The following is a 19,803-nucleotide window of genomic DNA, read 5'->3' as shown; positions in this document are numbered from 1 at the left end:
TTCTAGTTAAGCAATGCTGGAGGGTGTTGATAAATATTGAATCCATAGCAGCAAGGGTCCTACATGACAAGTATTATAAGCAGTCCAGTGTGTTGGAAGAAAAATTGGGAAATGGTCCATCATTAATTTGGAGGAGTATGTGGGGAGTAGTAGAATTGCTAAAGGAGGGCCTAGTGTGGAGGGTGGGCAATGCTAAGAGTATAAAAGTCTGGGGTGATAGGTGGATACCAAAGCCATCCTCTTATAAAGTTTGATCTTCTTTTAAAAAATTCTCAGTTGAAGATAGGGAGTAAAAGTTAATTGATGAGAGTAAATGAGTGTGGAAGGAGGAAGTAGTCAAGAAGGTTTTCAATGAAGAAGAAGCTAGGATTATTTGTGGTTTGCCTGTTAGTAAAACAGGTTGGCTTGATAAGCATATATGGGCACCTTCAAGAAGTGGGATTTTCAGCGTGAGATCTGCATACCACTTCGAAATGCAGAGAAGAAAGCAAATACAAGGAGAGTCATCTAATGCAGTTAATGGAAAGGAAGGGTGGTGTAATATTTGGAGATTAAAAGTCTCAGGGGTGATAAAGATGTTGATATGGAAAGCTCTCAATAACTATCTGCCAACTAGAAGAAATTTGTTTAGGAGAAAGGTGGTAGAAAAACCCCAATGTCCAATTTGCAACCAAGAGGAGGAAACCATCTATCATGTACTTTGGAGTTGTGCTGCAGTAGTGGTTATCTGGGCAAAAGGTAGTAGTCTAGTGCATAAATGGTCCTCAGAGGAAGTGGATTTTGAGAGTGTATGGAGGAAGATGGCACAGAGATTGAGTGAAGAGGAGTTAGAACTAGCTGCTACAGTTTTGAGGAACTTATGGTTGAGAAGAAATAGATTTATCTTTGAAAAGCAAACCACTAGTCCTGATACCATCTTCAAACAAGCTATGTCGACTCTTGCAGAATTCAAGGAAGCTAACTATGTTGGAGGTCAGTGAGTAACCACAACAATAGAGAGTTGGTGAGATGGAGTAAGCCTAGAGATGGTGTTTCAAAAGTTAATTGGGATGTTGCCTTTGTTATAAAGAACAAGAAGATGGGAGCAGGGGTTGTTATTGGAGATAAGCTTGGTAAAAGCCCTAAAATTGTGTGAAGAAGTGCAGGTGGGCAGAGCTGAGTTCGAAGGGGATGCTCTGAGTGTGGTAAATACCGTAATTAGACAAGATGATAATTGGGAATTATAAGGCCAGATCATAGAGGATAAAAGAGGAATGCTAAAGAACAGACCTCATTGGATTGTGTCTCGTTTGTTTTCACAGTTCATCTCAACTCATCTAATTATTACAAATTTTCTAAATTTTCACATAAAATATAATAAACAATTCAACTTTTTCAAATCCCAAAACAAAAATAATATTAAAAAAATATATTCTAACAATATTTTATTTGACCTTTTACTTTCATTACAACTCATCTCATCTCATCTCAAAAAACAAACGAGACAGTCATATGTATAAAAAAGCAAACAAGGATGCTGATTTTTTAGCTAAGTTTGCTTTATGTGGAGACGTTTGTATTTGCACCTCATCTCAGCTCATTTCAACTCATCTCACTACTATTTATTACTATTCAGTAACTTTAACTCACAAATCTCACTATTATTCACAACTCATCTCATTACTATTCACAATCCATCTCAAGTCATCTCAAGTCATCTTATATATAGATGAAAAATTATTTGGATGGAAGATGGCCCTTAGGGTCTCATAGTCTGATTTTACAGGATAAATGTGTAATAGATATTTCTTGATTGAATATAGATACATGTTTGTTAAAAAATAAAAAATGTATATATATATATATATTTATAAAGTGTGGAGCGCAAATATTAATTGTAAAATATATAGTATATAAAATGTTTTAAAAAAACTAATTATACATGGTCACAAAGTTGCACCCTAAACGACAAAATGCTTGAATTTAGGTCATCCTAAAATTATCAATAGCACACAATTATTATTATTTTAAATTATTTTATTACTATTCATAAATAATTTATTATTATTCTTAAATTATTTCACTTTTATATATAAATAATATGAGATTCTTAACCTCAAAACAGCCTTACGGTTTTGGCTAGGTTATACTGTTGCTAGCAAATAGTTTAAATAGTTTAAGCTCTTGAGGGTAATTGGTCCTTTATTACAACAGTGACTCCCACCAGCTTTGCCGATCAGACATAATAAGACAGCGTCCCAACAAAAAATAAGGCCCAAAGGCGCTAATGAATGCTTATCTCCTACTATCTCCAGCAGCTTCAGCTTTGCGTCAGGCGCCAGAGTCCACTGACTGCCAAAACCCTCCATGCTCAAATCTTCAAAACTGGTCTATACCAATGTGGTCCTCTGCCCAACACCCTCGTAGACGTGTACGGCAAATGTGGTCTCGTTCCAGATGCCAATCGTGTGTTCGACGAAATGCCCCACAGAGATCGTGTCTCTTGGGCCTCAATCCTCACTGCTTACAATCTGGCCAATCTCCCTCACTTAACTCTCTCCATGTTCCCCACCATGCTCAAGCATGATGGCTTAGAACCTGACCATTTTGTGCTTGCAAGCCTCGTAAAGGCATGCTCTAGATTGTGTGCTCTCTGGCAGGGTAAACAGGTGCATGCCCGCTTTGTGTTATCGCCGTTTTGGGATGATGATGTTGTCAAGTCATCGTTGGTTGATATGTATGCAAAATGTGGATTACCCGACAGTGCGCGTGCAGTTTTTGATTCAATTTCTTCGAAGAATTCAGTTTCTTGTACTGCCATGATTTCCGGGTATGCCCGAAGTGGGAGGAAATCGGATGCTATTGGGCTGTTCAAGAGTGTACCACCCAGGAATTTGTTTTCTTGGACGGCTTTGATTGCTGGGTTGGTACAGAGTGGGAATGCGACTGATGCATTTTATTTGTTTATTGAAATGCGAAGAGAAGAGATTGATATAGTTGATCCATTAGTTCTTTCTAGCATCGTTGGTGCTAGCGCTAATCTAACAGTGCTGGAGCTTGGTAAGCAGATTCATGGCCTAGTTATTGCTCTTGGTTACGAGTCTTGCATATTTATAAGCAACGCACTTCTGGATATGTATGCCAAATGTAGTGATATTCTGGCTGCAAAGGATATTTTTGGATGGATGCAACGAAGAGATGTCGTTTCTTGGACTTCGATAATTGTTGGGGTGGCGCAGCATGGGCAGGCAGAGGAGGCGTTGACTTTATATAAGGAGATGATTTCAGCAAGTGTAAAACCAAATGAAGTGACCTTTGTTGCATTGATTTATGCTTGTAGCCATGTTGGGTTAGTTGGTAAAGGCCGTCAACTATTCAAATCCATGAGTGAGGATTATGGAATTAGTCCTTCTCTGCAGCACTACACATGCTTCTTGGATCTTCTTAGTCGGTCTGGGCACCTTGATGAGGCTGAGAAATTAATCAGTGAGATGCCATTTAGGCCTGATGAACCTACTTGGGCGGCTTTACTTAGTGCCTGCAAGCATCATAATAATATCAAAATGGGAATTAGGGTTGCTGATCATTTATTAAGTTTAGAGCCAGAAGATCCATCAACATATATACTGTTATCTAATATTTATGCTAGTGCTGCAATGTGGAAAAATGTGTCAAAGGTGAGAAAGTTGATGATGGTGATGGAAGTTAAAAAGCAACCGGGATATAGCTACATTGAATTTGGGAAGGAAAACCAAGTGTTTTATGCTGGGGAGACCTCTCATCCCATGAAGGATGAGATTTTTGGTTTTCTCAAGGAGTTGGATGCAGAGATGAGGAAAAGAGGTTATGTTCCTGATACTAGTTCTGTTTTACATGACATGGAACAGCAAGAAAAGGAAAGACAACTATTTTGGCATAGTGAGAGGTTAGCTGTGGCTTACGGATTGCTTAGGGCTGTTTCCGGGACAGTTATTCGGGTAGTAAAAAATCTTCGCATTTGTGGAGATTGCCACACAGTTTTGAAATTCACAAGTACCATTATGAAGAGGGAAATTGTTGTCCGAGATGCCAATAGATATCATCATTTTAAGAATGGGAACTGTTCATGCAATGATTTTTGGTGATTTTGTGGCTCTGGGTTGGAATCTTCCCATGCTTCTTCATGTTTCTGCATTTGACTTAAAATAGATTCAATGTTTGACTTTGGGGGATGTTTAAATTCCCCAGTCAGGTTCGTATTTCAAGTGCATTATATTAATTGTTCATTCTGTGAAATGTCAAGGCTATTGAAAACACGTTCATAATCAGATTGTGTCAGGCATAAACAGTTCCAATCATCAATCGCATGCTAATGCAGATTGTCATCTTTTCATGAACTATCCATGAACAGGTATCACCAATTTGGTCCTTGGACTAATTTCGAGCAGCGATGCAATATGTGGCATGATTCGTGAATTCAATACGAACATGAAATAAAATTAGTGAGTTTGAGTTTGATATAAATGAATTATGGTCAAAACATGTTGATCTGTTAAGACCCAATTAATAAATAGGTTAATAACGGGTCAATCTACTTAACCCGAAATTAATCTGCAATAACTCATTTAAATTTTATTTTAAAATTACAATTATATTATTGTCGAATTGTCATATTGATATTTCTAAATATACTTATATTTTTATTATTGGTATTGTAATTCTGGATTTATGCTCATATTTGTTATTGTTGTATTTGTAATATTGATTTTATTATAGGTTAAAATATGGAAAATATTGATATTTTTTTGTTAATAGGTAGTCTTATTGTGTTTTTTAGGTAGTGGATACTAATAAATATAAATTTTAATTATTATGTGAAGTTATATTAATCAGGTTAAATGAGTTATGCCGGTTATTTCAACTCATTTTCATGAAATATGTTGAAATGAGTCGTGTTGTGTCGATCTATTTCTAATTAATATTTAAAAGGGTCAAATGGCTGACACGACACGATTTGTTATTTAAATAAGTTGTGTTAGGGTTTGAAAGTCTAACTTATTTTTACACAGTTAAATTTTTTATTATATTTTACGTAAAAATTTAGACAAATTGTAATACTTATACGAGATAAAATAAATTGAAATGAACTGTAAAAACTAACATACAAGGTTTTACAAACTAACTTCCTCTTTACTCTACGAAACTCTAAACTCAGTTATTTTACCGTCTAGTGTTTAGACATAAAATATTGTAAACTTATTATAGATGACGTGCCAGCGACAAGCACCTAACTCCAGCTCAAACACATTCACACAAATCGGCTGAAATACCAAAAAACAAAAAACAACGGCAAAATCCAAAGAATCACAAATCTTTCAGACCCATACACACAAGTCGGCTGAAATCCCATAAACAATGGCAAAGTCCAAAGAACAACAAGTACCTTTGGGGACAATAAAATCAGAAAGCTTATAAAAAATAATGAGAGATATGGAAACCACCATTGGCAAGGCCCACCTGCCGCATTGGATAGAACGTTTTGTTTCATATCTCTTTTTATAATTTATATAAATATAATTATTGAAACGAGAACGATAATGGCCGGAGAGCCTTGTCAGGAATGGGACAACATTACTTTTTATGCATAATAATTTCGTTTATTTTAATTTTAATTTATTTTTTTAGCTTATATATCTCATAATAATTTCGGCATGCATCATTGCATCCCAGCTTGTATTTTGTTTTGTTTTTTTTTTTTTAAAAATAATAGCAAAAAGTAATGAAAATAAATGGGTGGTGCAATTTGTTTTTTGTTTTTATCACTTTTTTGTAAATATTTTTTTAATATCCTTAATTATTAAGAAAACATTAAAAAAAATATACAATTTCAGTAATAATTACTTTTGTAATCACTAAGAAAAGTAAAATAAAATAAAATAAAAATATTCAAACGGTAACTTTGAATAATAACATTGAGGGAGTTAAGTAGCATTTTCTAAATAGAAAATAAAGGATTAAGATATTATAAAATACAAAAACTCATAGTGCAGTTATTTTTACGTGCTCTTTATACATTCTATTAATATGATTGATTACAATATAATATATAAAAAATATATAAAAATAATTATATACAGCAGAATTCAAAAAATATTTACTTGCAATGCGGCATAATCAGCACTAAATGTCAACGAAGCTTACAATAATAATCGTCAGCTTTTAACGAGAGATTGGAATGGACTATTTTTATGCATATTTTATTATCTCGAGTTACGTATAAAATTTCAAGTATTGTATTATAAATATAAAATCTCGAGGCAATTTCCACCTCAATTGCTGATTAATAAAATATAGAATACTTTTCTAATTTTATTTTTTTTAAAAAAAAGATAGGGATACCTATCATTTTTATTATTTTTTTGCATAAAATAATTATAAAATTATTCTCTTGCCCTCGAAAACAACTACAAACCATTACAGCCATGCGCCATTACTGTTACAATCACTCGGATTCTCTGTTTTAATTAAAAGATTAATATTAGGAAAAATTTTAAGACCTATTAGTAGTTCTGTATAAGATTGTATAAATTATTTTAAAAGATAGTCTGTGAGGCTTGCACGATATAAGATTATATAAATTATTTTTTTATTATGATATATCTGTCAAATCTTTCATTATTTAACTTTGGCCTAAAGTTGTCATTTATTTTTTTATTTTTAATTTGAAACATGATTGTTATTTATTCTCTCGTTAGATTTTCATTTAATTTTTTATAGTTAGATCTAGTAAATTGTAACTTAAAAGAATAATTTGATAATTTGAATCATCTATTTTTTTTCTCATCGTCTCATTATTTTATGATGTAATATTAGATGATTAAAAATTATTTATTATATTTTATTTATAAATTTATTATTTAACGTAATACGATAATAAAAAAGATTATGAATATATTTGTTTCTTTGATGAAATTTGAGGGACTAGAAAAATTAATTTTACGCTTGGAAAGAAGTTATCCAAATTGAAGTTTGGCCCACAAAGACGTAGAAATTGATAGATATAAAGAGGGATAAGATATCTATATCAGAAAAAGGCAAAATTCTGGAAACAACCCACCCCACCGGGACAAAAAAGGTAGCCACGTACAGGAAAGCAAATATGGTGTTGACAGGCAAGCCCAGGACATAACTGTCGGTTTACATGTTTCAGCTCCATCAGTATCATCGGCTACACTTCTTCCTCTGCTTTGCTCCTAAACTCTATAAAACTCTGCTTGCTTCATTTCTGACACACGCACACGAAGAAAGAGGAGAGAAGGAAAGAGAGAAATATGGCGACGGATGTGGCGGTGTTGGAACATGGAGTGCTGGAGGAGAAGGATGCGGGCGCGAGCGCTTGTTGCCATGCAGGGCCTGGGTACGCCACCCCGGTGGAGGCCATGTCTGGTCCCAGAGAAACTCTGATCTATGTCACTTGCGTTTACACTGGTACTTCATCTTCATCTTCTTTTTCTTCTTAATTTGATTGATTTTGACCATGTGGCTGACGGGAGTTTCTCACCCGAGCACGTTCTTTCTTTTTCTGTGTATTTTTTTTTAGGTGAAGGAATAATAGTATTTGCTTAATTTAAAAGCTTAAATCCAATTTGAGTACCATATTGTTGTTTTCTATATCTTGGAGCTTTCACAACAAAATTTTATGATTTAATCAACTCTCACTTGTAGATCCTTTCAACTGTTATTGGCATGGAAGTTAGTCTACTTACTGCTCTCTTGGTTCGATTCAATCATTCAGGTCTCCTATTTTGAGATGATTTTGTTTTTGATAAGTAAATGCTTTGAGATGATACCATCGTTTTCGAATTAGTTTTCTCTGTTAATTATTTCTCTATCGGCTGTAAGAGAGTGATCACTTAGTCCAACTTTACTGCTCAACACATAGCCAGATGGGCTGCTTCCCTGACTGGAAGCATTCCCATTCATTCCATCCCACCCCAAATCCTTGATCCGAATTTTGTTTTTAAGCCACCGTAGTATGTACTTCTTTTCATTATTCCTGTAATATTTGCTCATAACAAAAAAAAAAAAAAAAAAAAAGAAGAAGAAGAAAGAAAGATGACAAATTGAAATATAAGAATGTAAGACGATAAGCAGCGTGAGAAGATAAGAGTGCAGTGTGATCGTCCAACAGCATTTGAACTTTGAACTCCTGCAGCTGTTGTTGTTGAAGAGGACTCTGCTGCTGAAATGGATTGAACCTTAACAAGATGAACCCAAACTGTTAATTTGAAGCTTTCCTGCTTCTTTGCTTCTTATAATCCAAGAAATCTAGCTTATTATCATTTGGATGGATGACCAGAGTAAAACCTTCTTTTGTATCTCCATGATTTTAGCATCTTAGCCATTTGTATTTCTATGGCGTCATCCTCTGATTTGCCTCCAAGTTTTCACTCTGTTATGAAGATGACAAATGCATTAAATGGTGGATAATTCTCCCTTTAAACAATTATCTTTTGTGGCCTTGTAAGATTTTGATGGCAGGTGCACGCTTCTTTCGCGTTGGAAGGGTCAAATCCTCTTATAAAATACTTATAAAAAAAAATGCTTTTAGTTGTCACATCAATTTCATTTCTTATGTATTTATCCTTTTTAATTGTTTCATTTTATTGATATAGAAGAAAATAAAATCAGGTTTCCTGTTGAGATTCAAAACTTGACTTCTCCTTCTCTTTGTTTGTTAGTTTTCTGGTTCTTCAACTCCTGAAAGTCTGTTGGCAAATTAGTGAATCTTTGTAGTTATGGGTAAGAGGATTTAGGTAATCTGCAATTTTATTATTTAAAATGAGTTGTGGCCGATACTAGCCCCGATATTTTTGGAGTCCTTATTCTTTCTGTAGACTATTTATTTGCCAGTTCTAGAGTCATTTGGAATTACTTGTCTTAATTTGACATATGGTAACAAGTTTAAAATTCAATGGTTCAATGTGTATACAGGAACTGGAAGAGAGAAGCCGGATTACCTGGCCACGGTTGATGTAGATCCAAGCTCTCCTACTTATTCAAAAGTTATCAACAGGTTGCCTGTGCCTTATGTAGGTGATGAGCTACATCATTCAGGGTGGAATGCATGCAGTTCTTGCCATGGAGATCCATCAGCAGATCGACGTTTTCTGATCCTACCTTCACTGGTGTAAGAAGCTAAATTTTATCTTGGGTCAATGACTCTTTTCATGCACAAACATATCGATATGCATAGATATATTTTAGTAGTATTACGTAAATGTGTGTATGCCCGTCTATTATTTGGTTTAGAAATGAAATTTACTGATGAATATAAAAGGAGCAGACAATTTGGCCAGCAGAAAATGGTAGAGAAAGAATGTGGGCAAGACCTCTAAAGCCTACTTTATTGAAGCATGCAAAAAAATTATAAAAAAAAGTCTGTGATAATGCTGGTAAGCTACCAGTCCAGCTGCCGGCTAATTCTTATTAAATTGATTCTGAAAATTTGGTATCGGAATGCATATCCGGTTCATATTAGTATAACATTACTCAAATTTGTGAACTGTAATGTTTTGAAATGCTGCTCAATCAGTCCGAAGGCCCTCTCTCCCTGGAAAGTCGTGGATGAGTTTGGAAAGATGTACATATCTATAAATGTGGGTGTGCATGTTTTGCTTCATTTAATTCTGAGATTTAGCCATAGTCAAGCAGCTAGGCAGTATTTTAATCACATGTATCATCTCATGCTTAGCTTTGATCCGGTTCTTGTAGGTCACTTTTGCATAATGTCGTACTTATATTGCTTAATATGATAATGTGTGTGTAGTAATCGTGCGATGGCATCTTTATTTAATAATCTAATATTGGTACTTAAAATTTTCTTTATTGCACGAATAGTATCACCTTCTTGAACTTCACAATATATGTGGACTTGAAAATTATGGCTCAAGTTTAAGAGTTATTCACTGTCTTCTTCTGTCACATTTTCACATTATTTAGACTTTAGAGATGCAATATGTGGTTGCACTTTATGTTTTGGATTATCACCACAAAAGGAACACGAGTAAGCCCCCATTTTCCTGAATATATAATGTGGTAATGAAATTCTATGGTCTTAAGTTTCGATTTCTTCTTATGGGACTTTTTTCTTGTATCTCCAATGGATCCGTGCCTTAAGAAGCCATGGAAGCATTTTAGAATAACTTCATTACCACAAGAGGCCTAATGACATGATCCCAAAGTTCTGACTACTAGTATTTTCAGATCGGGTCGCATATATGTGATTGACACCAAAACCAATCCAAAAGCTCCAGCATTGCATAAAGTTGTTGAGCCTGAAGATATCATTCAGAAGACCGGTTTAGCTTATCCGCACACATCCCATTGCCTTGCTTCTGGAGACATAATGGTTTCATGTCTTGGAGATAAAGATGGAAATGCTGCAGGGAATGGCTTTCTTCTCCTTGACTCTGAATTCAATGTGAAAGGAAGGTAGTGTTATCTTTTGTTGAACTCATAATTGAAAAATTAAGGATGCTAGCCTTTGAAAATATTGCGTCTAATCTACAAATCTGTTTTGGTTCGAGTCCATAAATTAATTAATGTAAACTATCTGTTGAGATGTAAGACAACATTGATGATTCACAAATACCACTGGGAACCTTTATGAAGAATCCATTGACAAGGCAATGGTTCAATAACATATTTAATTGGTGGCAATGTAAATGTAGCATGTTTTTGGCAGATTTGATTCTAATATAACCCTTACCTCCCCTGGCATCTATCAGGTGGGAGAAACCTGGGCATTCTCCGCTGTTTGGCTATGATTTCTGGTACCAACCACGGCACAACACAATGATTAGCTCATCATGGGGTGCCCCTGCTGCTTTCACAAAAGGTTTCAACCTTCAACATGTTTCTGATGGCTTGTATGGGAGGCATCTGTATGTGTATAGCTGGCCTGGGGGCGAACTGAGACAAACATTGGATCTTGGCAATACAGGGCTCATACCTTTGGAGGTATGTAGACAATCTACAGCATTGTCTCCTCTATATAGAATATGGCCAATGTTATTTTTGTTAATTTAGTTTTATGTTAGTTCTGTTACTATCAAATTGTATGATTCCAGACCTATTTTCTGTCAATCTAACTCATTTTGCAGTTAAGGTTCTTGCATGATCCTTCAAAAGATACAGGATATGTTGGGTGTGCACTGACTAGTAACATGGTGCGATTTTTCAAGACCGAAAATGGCTCATGGAGCCATGAGGTATGCACATAAGATATCTATGTGTATATCAAGTATTATGCCCATGTGTGTGTGTTCATCTTGATTTTTGCTCCCTATTGTCTTTTTTCTAGAGGCATCATGACATTTGGTACCCTGATCAATGTTTGCAGGTTGCAATATCAGTGAAGCCACTGAAGGTTCAAAACTGGATTCTTCCAGAAATGCCGGGGCTTATTACTGATTTTCTGATCTCTCTTGATGATCGCTTTCTGTACTTTGTGAACTGGCTTCATGGGGACGTGAGGCAGTATAACATTGAGGACCCAAAGACACCTATATTGACAGGACAAGTATGGGTTGGGGGACTCTTACAAAAGGGCAGCCCCGTAGTGGCTGAGTTTGAAGATGGTAAAACATGGCAGTCTGACGTTCCGGAGATCAAGGTTTGTACAATCTCAATTCTATTGTTAGAACTCTTTCTGAGCGAGCTCATTGCTATGTAATTGATAATTGATTGGTTGCTTTCATTGCAACTTCTTCAACCGTAGTCTTGGTTTGCAATCATGTGTATGAGAATGTTAGATTGCCTTTGGAAATTTCCCGCACTAAAAGTATTTCATGCATAGATGTATTTGAGAATCTGTCTGGTTCTTTCTGTTTCTGGTTGACGTTATGATTTTGTAACCAAACTTCAATCTATCGGTTTACTAATATATTCATTATTTGGTGACTAACAACCCTGAACATTTAGTGACTGAGACACCCAGACAATTAATACCTTGAATGTGTTTGAACCATGTGCGTGATTGGGTAGACAGTATATATGATTTGCTTCATTCGTCACTTGAGCTACCTTTATCCCATAGAGTCATATGCCTGGTTGAACTTGATTACTTTTAACTGTTACGCCACACAAAATTTAACTAACTGTTTTTGAATTATACCGTCTAATGTCTTATGATTACTTAAGTGAGTGTACTTAGGAATTATATGGTTGAGGTGCATTTTTCTTCGAGCTGTTCTCTCAGTCACTACTCTGACAGTACATTTTGCTGCATTAGAACCCTTAACTCGCCGTATTATTTTCATTGTACTTTTCCTTTAAGGGACATCGGTTGAGAGGAGGACCTCAAATGATCCAGTTGAGTCTAGATGGGAAACGGCTCTATGTCACCAACTCGCTCTTTAGCACATGGGATCGTCAATTTTATCCTGAACTTGTGGAGAAAGGATCGCATATGTTACAGATTGATGTCAACACGGAGAAAGGTGGCCTGGCAGTAAATCCCGAATTTTACGTGGATTTTGCAGCCGAACCTGATGGTCCTTCACTAGCCCACGAGATGAGATATCCTGGCGGTGACTGCACTTCAGATATATGGACTTAGAGTAATTTGAATGAATCTTGTGGAATATGATCAGTCCAACTTTAAGTCGACTGAATAATGTTTTTACTTTCAATCAGTACATCATCTGGACATCATCTGCTGTGAAGAAACCTGAATAATAACATCAATGGATATTTCTTCTCTTTTTATTTCTCCTAGTCTGTCACTTCTATTATTCATATAACTCTTAATGCAAAAGTGTTTACAAGCTTACTGAATTTGATAGATAACATCAATGGCAGCAGAACTCGAACATCTAAAATTGTATAGGGCATTACCAAGTTCAGAAGGATAAGGCAATCCTATAATCAAATCAACACATGTATAGTGAAGATCTTTGGCAGCCCTCACTTGCAGCGCAGATTCGACGTACCGGTTCAAGGCACTTTGCATAAGCTCCATCGACATCATCATTGGATTTGGTTGTATTAGCAACAAGGGTGTTGAGAACATTTGACACAACTTGAGATTGACTTTCGGAACAGTTTATTAATATACCCCCAAAACCTCTTGTGCCCTCTTGGGAAGTAGAATTCAGACACTCAAACTCAATGCATGATTCAGGTTCCAGTGTTTTGTTGCATACTTCTCTAATTTAAATCTTCATATCCATTAGCCGATATTGGGCATGGTTTTAGCATTGGGCTAAGGAAGAAAAACAAAAGAAGCGGTCATATCATTGAAGTGGAGACTATCATGGGATTATGAGAATGAAAAATACCTCTTAGAGAATATCTATGAAGAGTGAAATTTATGGAGCAGCTTCAGCCTTAAATAGAGAGCATGGATGTTGCTTGTCAAGGGTTTGTATAATGACGTCTTTCGTGCCTTTTTTCGCATCTTTTGGCATCCTTAATATCTCAACTACATCTCATGAATTGAAGGGAACATAATTAATTGAAGTATTTCATCATGTAAATTGTAGGAAATCTCAATCCCGCACTTCTATTTCTATAGATTCACAATATCTAGAACTCTTTCGAATTTAATAAAACGAAATCTATGATATTTTATGGTTTTAAGAAACCTTCAAAGCTTCATGCTATTGCCAGGCAAAGTTAGATTGAGATCATTCTCTTCAATTTGTAGGTGCAAATTCAAAGGAGAAAACAAGAAGATGTGAGGCTCGCACTCTATTCAATGTTGAGTAATGTTAAATGTAGTTCTAGGGTGTATAAGTTCCGCGCACTATTTTAAAAAAAAGTAGGATCTACTATTAAAACAAATATTTTTTTTTTGTGGGTCTTAGATTTATCCACCTTTTTGGGACCCATAGGTAATCATGTGGACTCTAGTGCAACGTATCTTTATCTAAATTTGATCATCTGGAGATGTTTGGATAGTGAATTGAGATGAGATGAGTTGAGATAAAAATTAAAAGTTGAATAAAATATTGTTAGAATATTATTATTGTTTTGGGATTTGAAAAAATTGATTATTTATTATATTTTGTGTGAAAATTTAAAAAAGTTGTAATGATTAGATGAGATGAGTTTGAGGATTTCTTAATCCAAACCGGGCATTCTAATAGATATTTTTTTAAAAAAAAAAAAAAAAACCTCTCATTCATTCATAGAAATCATTCATTAGGAGACATATCAGCAAAAATCAAACTTGAAATGAAATCAGGACATTCTTCTACCCAACATATAAAATTATCTAATTTTAAAGCAAGTTTTGCCAGCTTATGAGCAATCTCATTGCCCTCTCTGCGAACAAAGTTGATCTTCCAGTGTAGCAGCTCCCTTAGGCTCTTCTTCACATCTTCCACTATCTGACCATACCAAGTCCAACACTCTGCTTCACCCTTCACTGCATTGATGATTACTAAGGCATCACCTTCAAAGACCACCCTTCTAAATCCCATTTCTATGCAAATTTCAACTATTCTTCTCATAGCAAGGGCTTCATCAGGCTTCTTCCACTTTTTTATGGTAGACACTGGCCTCCCACCACTTGAAGTGACTTCCTTCATCTGCACTGCATCTCTGAAATCAGCTAGGGATTGTAAATCCCCTTGAATAACCTGTGAAGGACCAATGAACAGATTTCAAAGACATATTTATTACGTCTATGCCAAATGCCTTTGAAAATGACAGCCATCTCCTCCAATAAACCAGAATTTAGCTTCAAACAAAGCTTATCCCATAGACTTATAAAATCCTCTGCCATGACACTCCACTCCTGCACACCACTTTCCTTCTCAGCCCATACATCATTCACAGCTGTGCATTGCCATAGAGCATGTAAAATTGTCTCACATTCTGACTTGCATATCCTGCAATTATCACTGTTTCCAACTTTCCTCTTATAAAACAAAGCTTTTGTAGGAAGAGAGTTCGTACATGTCTTCCATAATAGATAATTGATAATTCAGCCACACGTGGGTTGTCTAATTTATCACTTATGGGGTCCGTTCCTCTTTTTCCAATTATTTTTATTTGTCAGATAATTTTATTATTTTATAATGTTTATCGTCAATTTGGTGTAATTAGGTAATTCAATATAAATCTATAGGGAGAATGTTTTGGATGATTCTTTGGATGGCCTTAAGATTTTGTATGATGTAATTTGTTAGATGTAGAGAGGGATGTAAATTGATATTTAATATGCAATTTATTTATTTTTTAATAAGTTGGGGTCTAATTTGAAAATGCTATTTAGCTGATATTCACAGGAGAAACTGCAAATTGACCATTCAATCAACATGTTCTCTATTTTCTTGATTGAATTGGATACTCTAATGCAGAGAGATAGAGACATCATTAAAGATTTACATGAGATTCATATTATCCGAAAATCTTATGTAGATAATATTAAAATAGGGTTTTGCTGCACAGTTTCTTACACCACACACCACACAGTACCACACATGTTTTAATTTTTATTTTTAATTCTACTCCTAATAAACTAATCGAGTTCTTTTACTCATCATTCTTACACTACATATTTATTAAAGAAAAAAATTAAAATAGATATATGATGTAAAAATAATGAGTAGAATTTTCATTAAAATATGACATAAAGTCCATATAATGTATTTATCGTTTCTCTATAATTGAGCCATTTAGTTTGATAGGACATTCTAGATGTCAATGACATTCTTTGCAAGTTGGAAGGAGTTATTATAATGAAAAATGATAAATACACGTCACTTTGTACAACATATTACACAATTATGTTTTAAAATGAATGGTAGTTTAGTAAAATATTGTATACAAGTAACATCACTTTATAAAGATACATTCGCTTTAAAACATGTTTTGTGAAATATGTTATGAAATGTGTTGTGTGGTTATATTGCTCTATTAGTAATAATTATTAGTTTTTATTTTTATTTTTTTGGTTTAAATGAGGAAGTAGCCACATACGCAATCTGTCGTTTAGTTCAAAATAATTCACCAAACAGAGACATAAGATCACGGGCTCAACTCTGATTTTGAGCAAGTGGTGTGGCCTTTCTGCCTGATGATGGCGCCCACGGATGTTCCAAAACACCATTCATCACCACATATTGCTGAAACGACACCAGCATCAAAACAAAACACTGTCCTGACCTCTGTGCATGCAGGATTATAGTGATGGACGATTTACATATAGTACTCAGTCATCCTCAATAATGCAACATTGATCATATTTTTCATTTGATGAGCAACTGGTTGTGCACAAAAAGAATGAAAGCTGCCTCCAGGAGAATCCCTTTCCTTGTTTCTTGTGGTGAGAGGAAGATTACAACTGATATTCGTTGATGGGAAACTTGTTCATGCGCACAAAAAGAATGAAAGCAACCGCCTTGTTTCTTTTGCTTGCACCACTGTTACTGGTTCTTGGCTCGTTTTATGCAGTTGCTGCTGGAGATAACAACAATGACGATGAGCATGGACGATGCACTGGTTCGATTTTAGAATGTGGGGTCGAAATGGCTGATCATGAAGAGTTAATGGAGAAGGAATATTCAAGCACAAACACAAGGTTTGTTGCAGCACAGATCAAATACATAATTCCAGATGTTTTCAGGGCCGATCAGCCTGCCTGTGGCAAAGTAACAAGAGGTGATTCCTACAGGAAAAGTTGCCTGCCTCCACCTTCCAACCCTCAGAACAGAGGCTGCTCCAGCTACTACAGGTGCAGGAGGTGACCTACTTGGTTTTTTCTCTTTATAATTTGTCTTGTAGTTTTCATTCGAGCCATTATATTTGCAAGTTGGTGTGGATGATATATTCTTCACACCGTTGACACAACATGATTTAATTTATAAAAAATTAAATTAAATTAAATTAAATCATGTTATGTCAATGGTATAGATCAGTATATCTTATACATTGACTTGTAAGTAGAAAAACAATTTGCATATCAATTCCTCTTCACATGAATCCAATCCTTGGCAATTCTTAATAAGTTTTTATTTTTTATTATTATTTTTTTTAAGATAAAAAAAAAATGAAAATAAAGAAATGCATGCTTGTGTGTGGGGGGAAAGGATGAGAGAAAAGGATCCTAAAAGTCTGTAGTGATTGAGACGTATGCTTCCTCCAATCGAAAGTGATGTTCCAGACATCAATACAAATTATACAGCTGATCCAAAGTACCCAAATGGCACAGAAGGAGAATGCGGGCCCAAGACTCGGCCCAGGTTCTGATATAAAGTTATGAGGTGAGTCTGAAGTCTGAACCAACCTTACGAATCTGGCAAGCAATGAAAGAGTGCTTGACAAATTGACAATAACAAATTTACAGAGTCTCCCTAGTTTGCATTCAAAATTTATATCAATTCATCTTAATTTATTTTATTTTATTATTATAATTTTTTTTAAAATTTTACAAAAAATATAATAAATAATTTAATTTTTATTTTACTATTTATAAATTATCTCAATTCATTTCTAAATCCTGACCCCTCCTAAAGAGATTCCGACGGAGAGTACTTGACACCCCATTACTTTTCATTCTAATCTACTTTAAGTCAGAGATTTTATAGGTACACCCTCTCTCTCTCTCTCTCTCTATGTGTCAAGTATATTGTGTAAGTTCTTTATAAAAAAAAATTATAAAAAATATGAAATATTTACATTTTTTTTATGCAATATACATTTTACAAAAATATTGTATATTTAAGATTTGTATCTAACTTTATATATATATATATATATATATATATGTATTTGAAGTAGTTGACAGCCACGTGATAGTTGGATGTGGATTGCTACCAAATGAGGTGATCGGATTTGTTTGATTTTCTTTTTACTTTTCTTGTTATGATTCGAGCATGAGAATGTAGTAGTAATGGACAATCCATCATTATTTTCACTTGCTTTTAGAAAAAAAAAAAAAGAAAAAAAAGACTGAACAGGAAGGTCCTTTATCCTTTGAGACGGAGAATATATCGCTTTCCAATTTCCATACCATATTTGCATACAAAAAATATATGATGAACCGATCTTGATTATTCTCAACCACCGGCAATCGTACATTTCAAGGGAGTAATGGATAGATTCATAATTACTTAAAGCATTCTCGTTAGCTTAGACAAAACCAAAGCTAAAATCACTAGTTTTGTCTTTTACCTTTTACCTATTTCATTAAAGAGAGATTCTCACATCTATTAGTTAAAATAATAAAAAAATATTATTAATTTAATATTTTTTATAATTTTTTTATCTAATTTATTTTTCTCATATTTTACAATTTAAATCTATTATAAATTGAATAAACCCAAACAACTATATAAATATATATAAATAATAATTAGTGGTGCAACTATTATTTAGAAACAAAATGAGAGAGAAATTAATATAAATTATTCAAAAGAGGGTGAATAGTAACCATACCAAATATAGAGAGGGAGAGGTTTGGATAGTGAGCTGAGATGAGATAAGATGAGATGAAAGTAGAATAAAATATTGTTAGAATATATTTTTTTTAATATTATTATTATTTTGATATTTGAAAAAGTTGAATTATTTATTGTATTTTGTGTATGGTTTTGAAAAAGTTGTAATGATGAAATTTTTTTTTGTATCCAAACCTCCCCTTCATGTAACTAGCAAGCAAAATATTTATTTTTTTACTTCTTTTAATATACACCATTTTTATGGTGAAAAAAAAACCGATGAACTTGTAAATTGGACCTGTATGGACCGGACCGAACCAATAGGTTTAGTCCGATATCGGTTCCATTTTTTTCAAAACTGATCTGGTTCTAATTTTCTTTTTTCTAACACCAGACCGAACCGGGGGTTCATATATATATTTTAATTTTTTATATTGTATAAAAGATTATTATAATTAATTTTTATATATAATTATATATAAAATAATTTTGTATTATATGAAAAATTACTAATTAATATAATATTAAATTTAAAAATCTTATATAAATAGTTATATATTATCACTATAGCCTATTGTATTAGTAGTTATACTAATATTATATCACTATATATTACAATATATTACAATATATTATCACTATATTATTATATACTATAATATGTATTATATTATATATACTATATAATATATCTGAAAAACCGGACCGAACCTGTAAAATGGAAAGTATCGGCTTAGAGATGTAACCAGTTCAGTATCGTTCTTCAAATCTCAAAATCAGTATTTACTGATTTGATTATAAAATATGTATAAAATTTAATCGAACCGAACCAGTTACACTCTAACAATTTTAAAGGATTTGACTAAGGAATGTGAATGCTCTCGTCTCTCATAATTAAGCACTATAATATATAATGGGTTAAGTTTATTCTCACCTCTCATTATTTTCCCCAGCAGCAATATTGGAAAATGAATAAAAAAAACCAAAAAAAAAAAGGAAACGAAAACTAATAAATAAAAGAGATGTCGTCGTAGGCTCTTTATGGTAGTGGGGCTTCCACTAGATCACCTTCTTTGCAACATACTCTGCTCTCTGCAGAGCTTTAAACTTGGAAGAGTAGAAGCCAATCAGAAATGGAAACAAGGGCTAATATTTCTTGCATGAAGTCTCTCAAATTCTGCTGCCTTTTTGTTCTGGTCCTCGTCTTTCTCATCAACCTTGCTGCATCGGCGAGCTATGCTAATTATTCCCACACAACATGCAACGGTTCGATTGCAGAGTGCAGCGAAGAAAGTGAGCAGATGATGGAGTCGGAGATAAGTAGAAGGTTTCTTGCACAGAAGAAATCCATATCATATGGAGCTCTGAAGCCGGACCAACCAGCCTGCGGCGG

The 19,803-nt window shown here is 34.2% G+C and overlaps 3 protein-coding genes across 3 annotated transcripts; all 3 read left to right on the top strand.

Moving 5' to 3' along the window:
- Nucleotides 1-2,192: 2,192 nt before the first annotated feature.
- LOC109008427 (pentatricopeptide repeat-containing protein At4g14050, mitochondrial) lies at nucleotides 2,193-4,215 on the top strand. Its single transcript, XM_018988510.2, has one exon. It carries the CDS (start codon nucleotides 2,271-2,273, stop codon nucleotides 4,101-4,103), a length of 1,833 nt encoding a protein of 610 aa, XP_018844055.1. The 5' UTR covers nucleotides 2,193-2,270; the 3' UTR covers nucleotides 4,104-4,215.
- Nucleotides 4,216-7,067: 2,852 nt separating this feature from the next.
- LOC109008429 (selenium-binding protein 2-like) lies at nucleotides 7,068-12,736 on the top strand. The gene is made up of 7 exons (XM_018988512.2): nucleotides 7,068-7,446; nucleotides 8,953-9,148; nucleotides 10,225-10,452; nucleotides 10,749-10,980; nucleotides 11,124-11,231; nucleotides 11,363-11,635; nucleotides 12,299-12,736. The coding sequence occupies exons 1-7, from the start codon at nucleotides 7,290-7,292 to the stop codon at nucleotides 12,578-12,580; spliced, it is 1,476 nt and encodes a 491-aa protein (XP_018844057.1). The 5' UTR covers nucleotides 7,068-7,289; the 3' UTR covers nucleotides 12,581-12,736.
- Nucleotides 12,737-16,061: 3,325 nt separating this feature from the next.
- LOC109008430 (protein RALF-like 32) lies at nucleotides 16,062-16,972 on the top strand. The gene has a single exon (XM_018988513.2). The coding sequence runs from the start codon at nucleotides 16,329-16,331 to the stop codon at nucleotides 16,716-16,718; it is 390 nt and encodes a 129-aa protein (XP_018844058.1). The 5' UTR covers nucleotides 16,062-16,328; the 3' UTR covers nucleotides 16,719-16,972.
- Nucleotides 16,973-19,803: the final 2,831 nt, after the last annotated feature.

The sequence above is a fragment of the Juglans regia genome, chromosome 7 (genome assembly GCF_001411555.2).
Source record: "Juglans regia cultivar Chandler chromosome 7, Walnut 2.0, whole genome shotgun sequence".
NCBI classification, from domain to species: domain Eukaryota; kingdom Viridiplantae; phylum Streptophyta; class Magnoliopsida; order Fagales; family Juglandaceae; genus Juglans; species Juglans regia.
This window is presented reverse-complemented; position numbering and strand designations above follow the sequence as displayed.

Coding starts and splice junctions, on each gene's coding strand:
- LOC109008429 (XM_018988512.2), top strand. CDS start 7,290: ATGGCGACGGATGTGGCGGTGTTGGAACATGGAGTGCTGGAGGAGAAG. Junction 7,447..8,952: donor TGTCACTTGCGTTTACACTG/GTACTTCATCTT, acceptor ATGTGTATACAG/GAACTGGAAGAGAGAAGCCG. Junction 9,149..10,224: donor CTGATCCTACCTTCACTGGT/GTAAGAAGCTAA, acceptor TAGTATTTTCAG/ATCGGGTCGCATATATGTGA.
- LOC109008427 (XM_018988510.2), top strand. CDS start 2,271: ATGCTTATCTCCTACTATCTCCAGCAGCTTCAGCTTTGCGTCAGGCGC.
- LOC109008430 (XM_018988513.2), top strand. CDS start 16,329: ATGGGAAACTTGTTCATGCGCACAAAAAGAATGAAAGCAACCGCCTTG.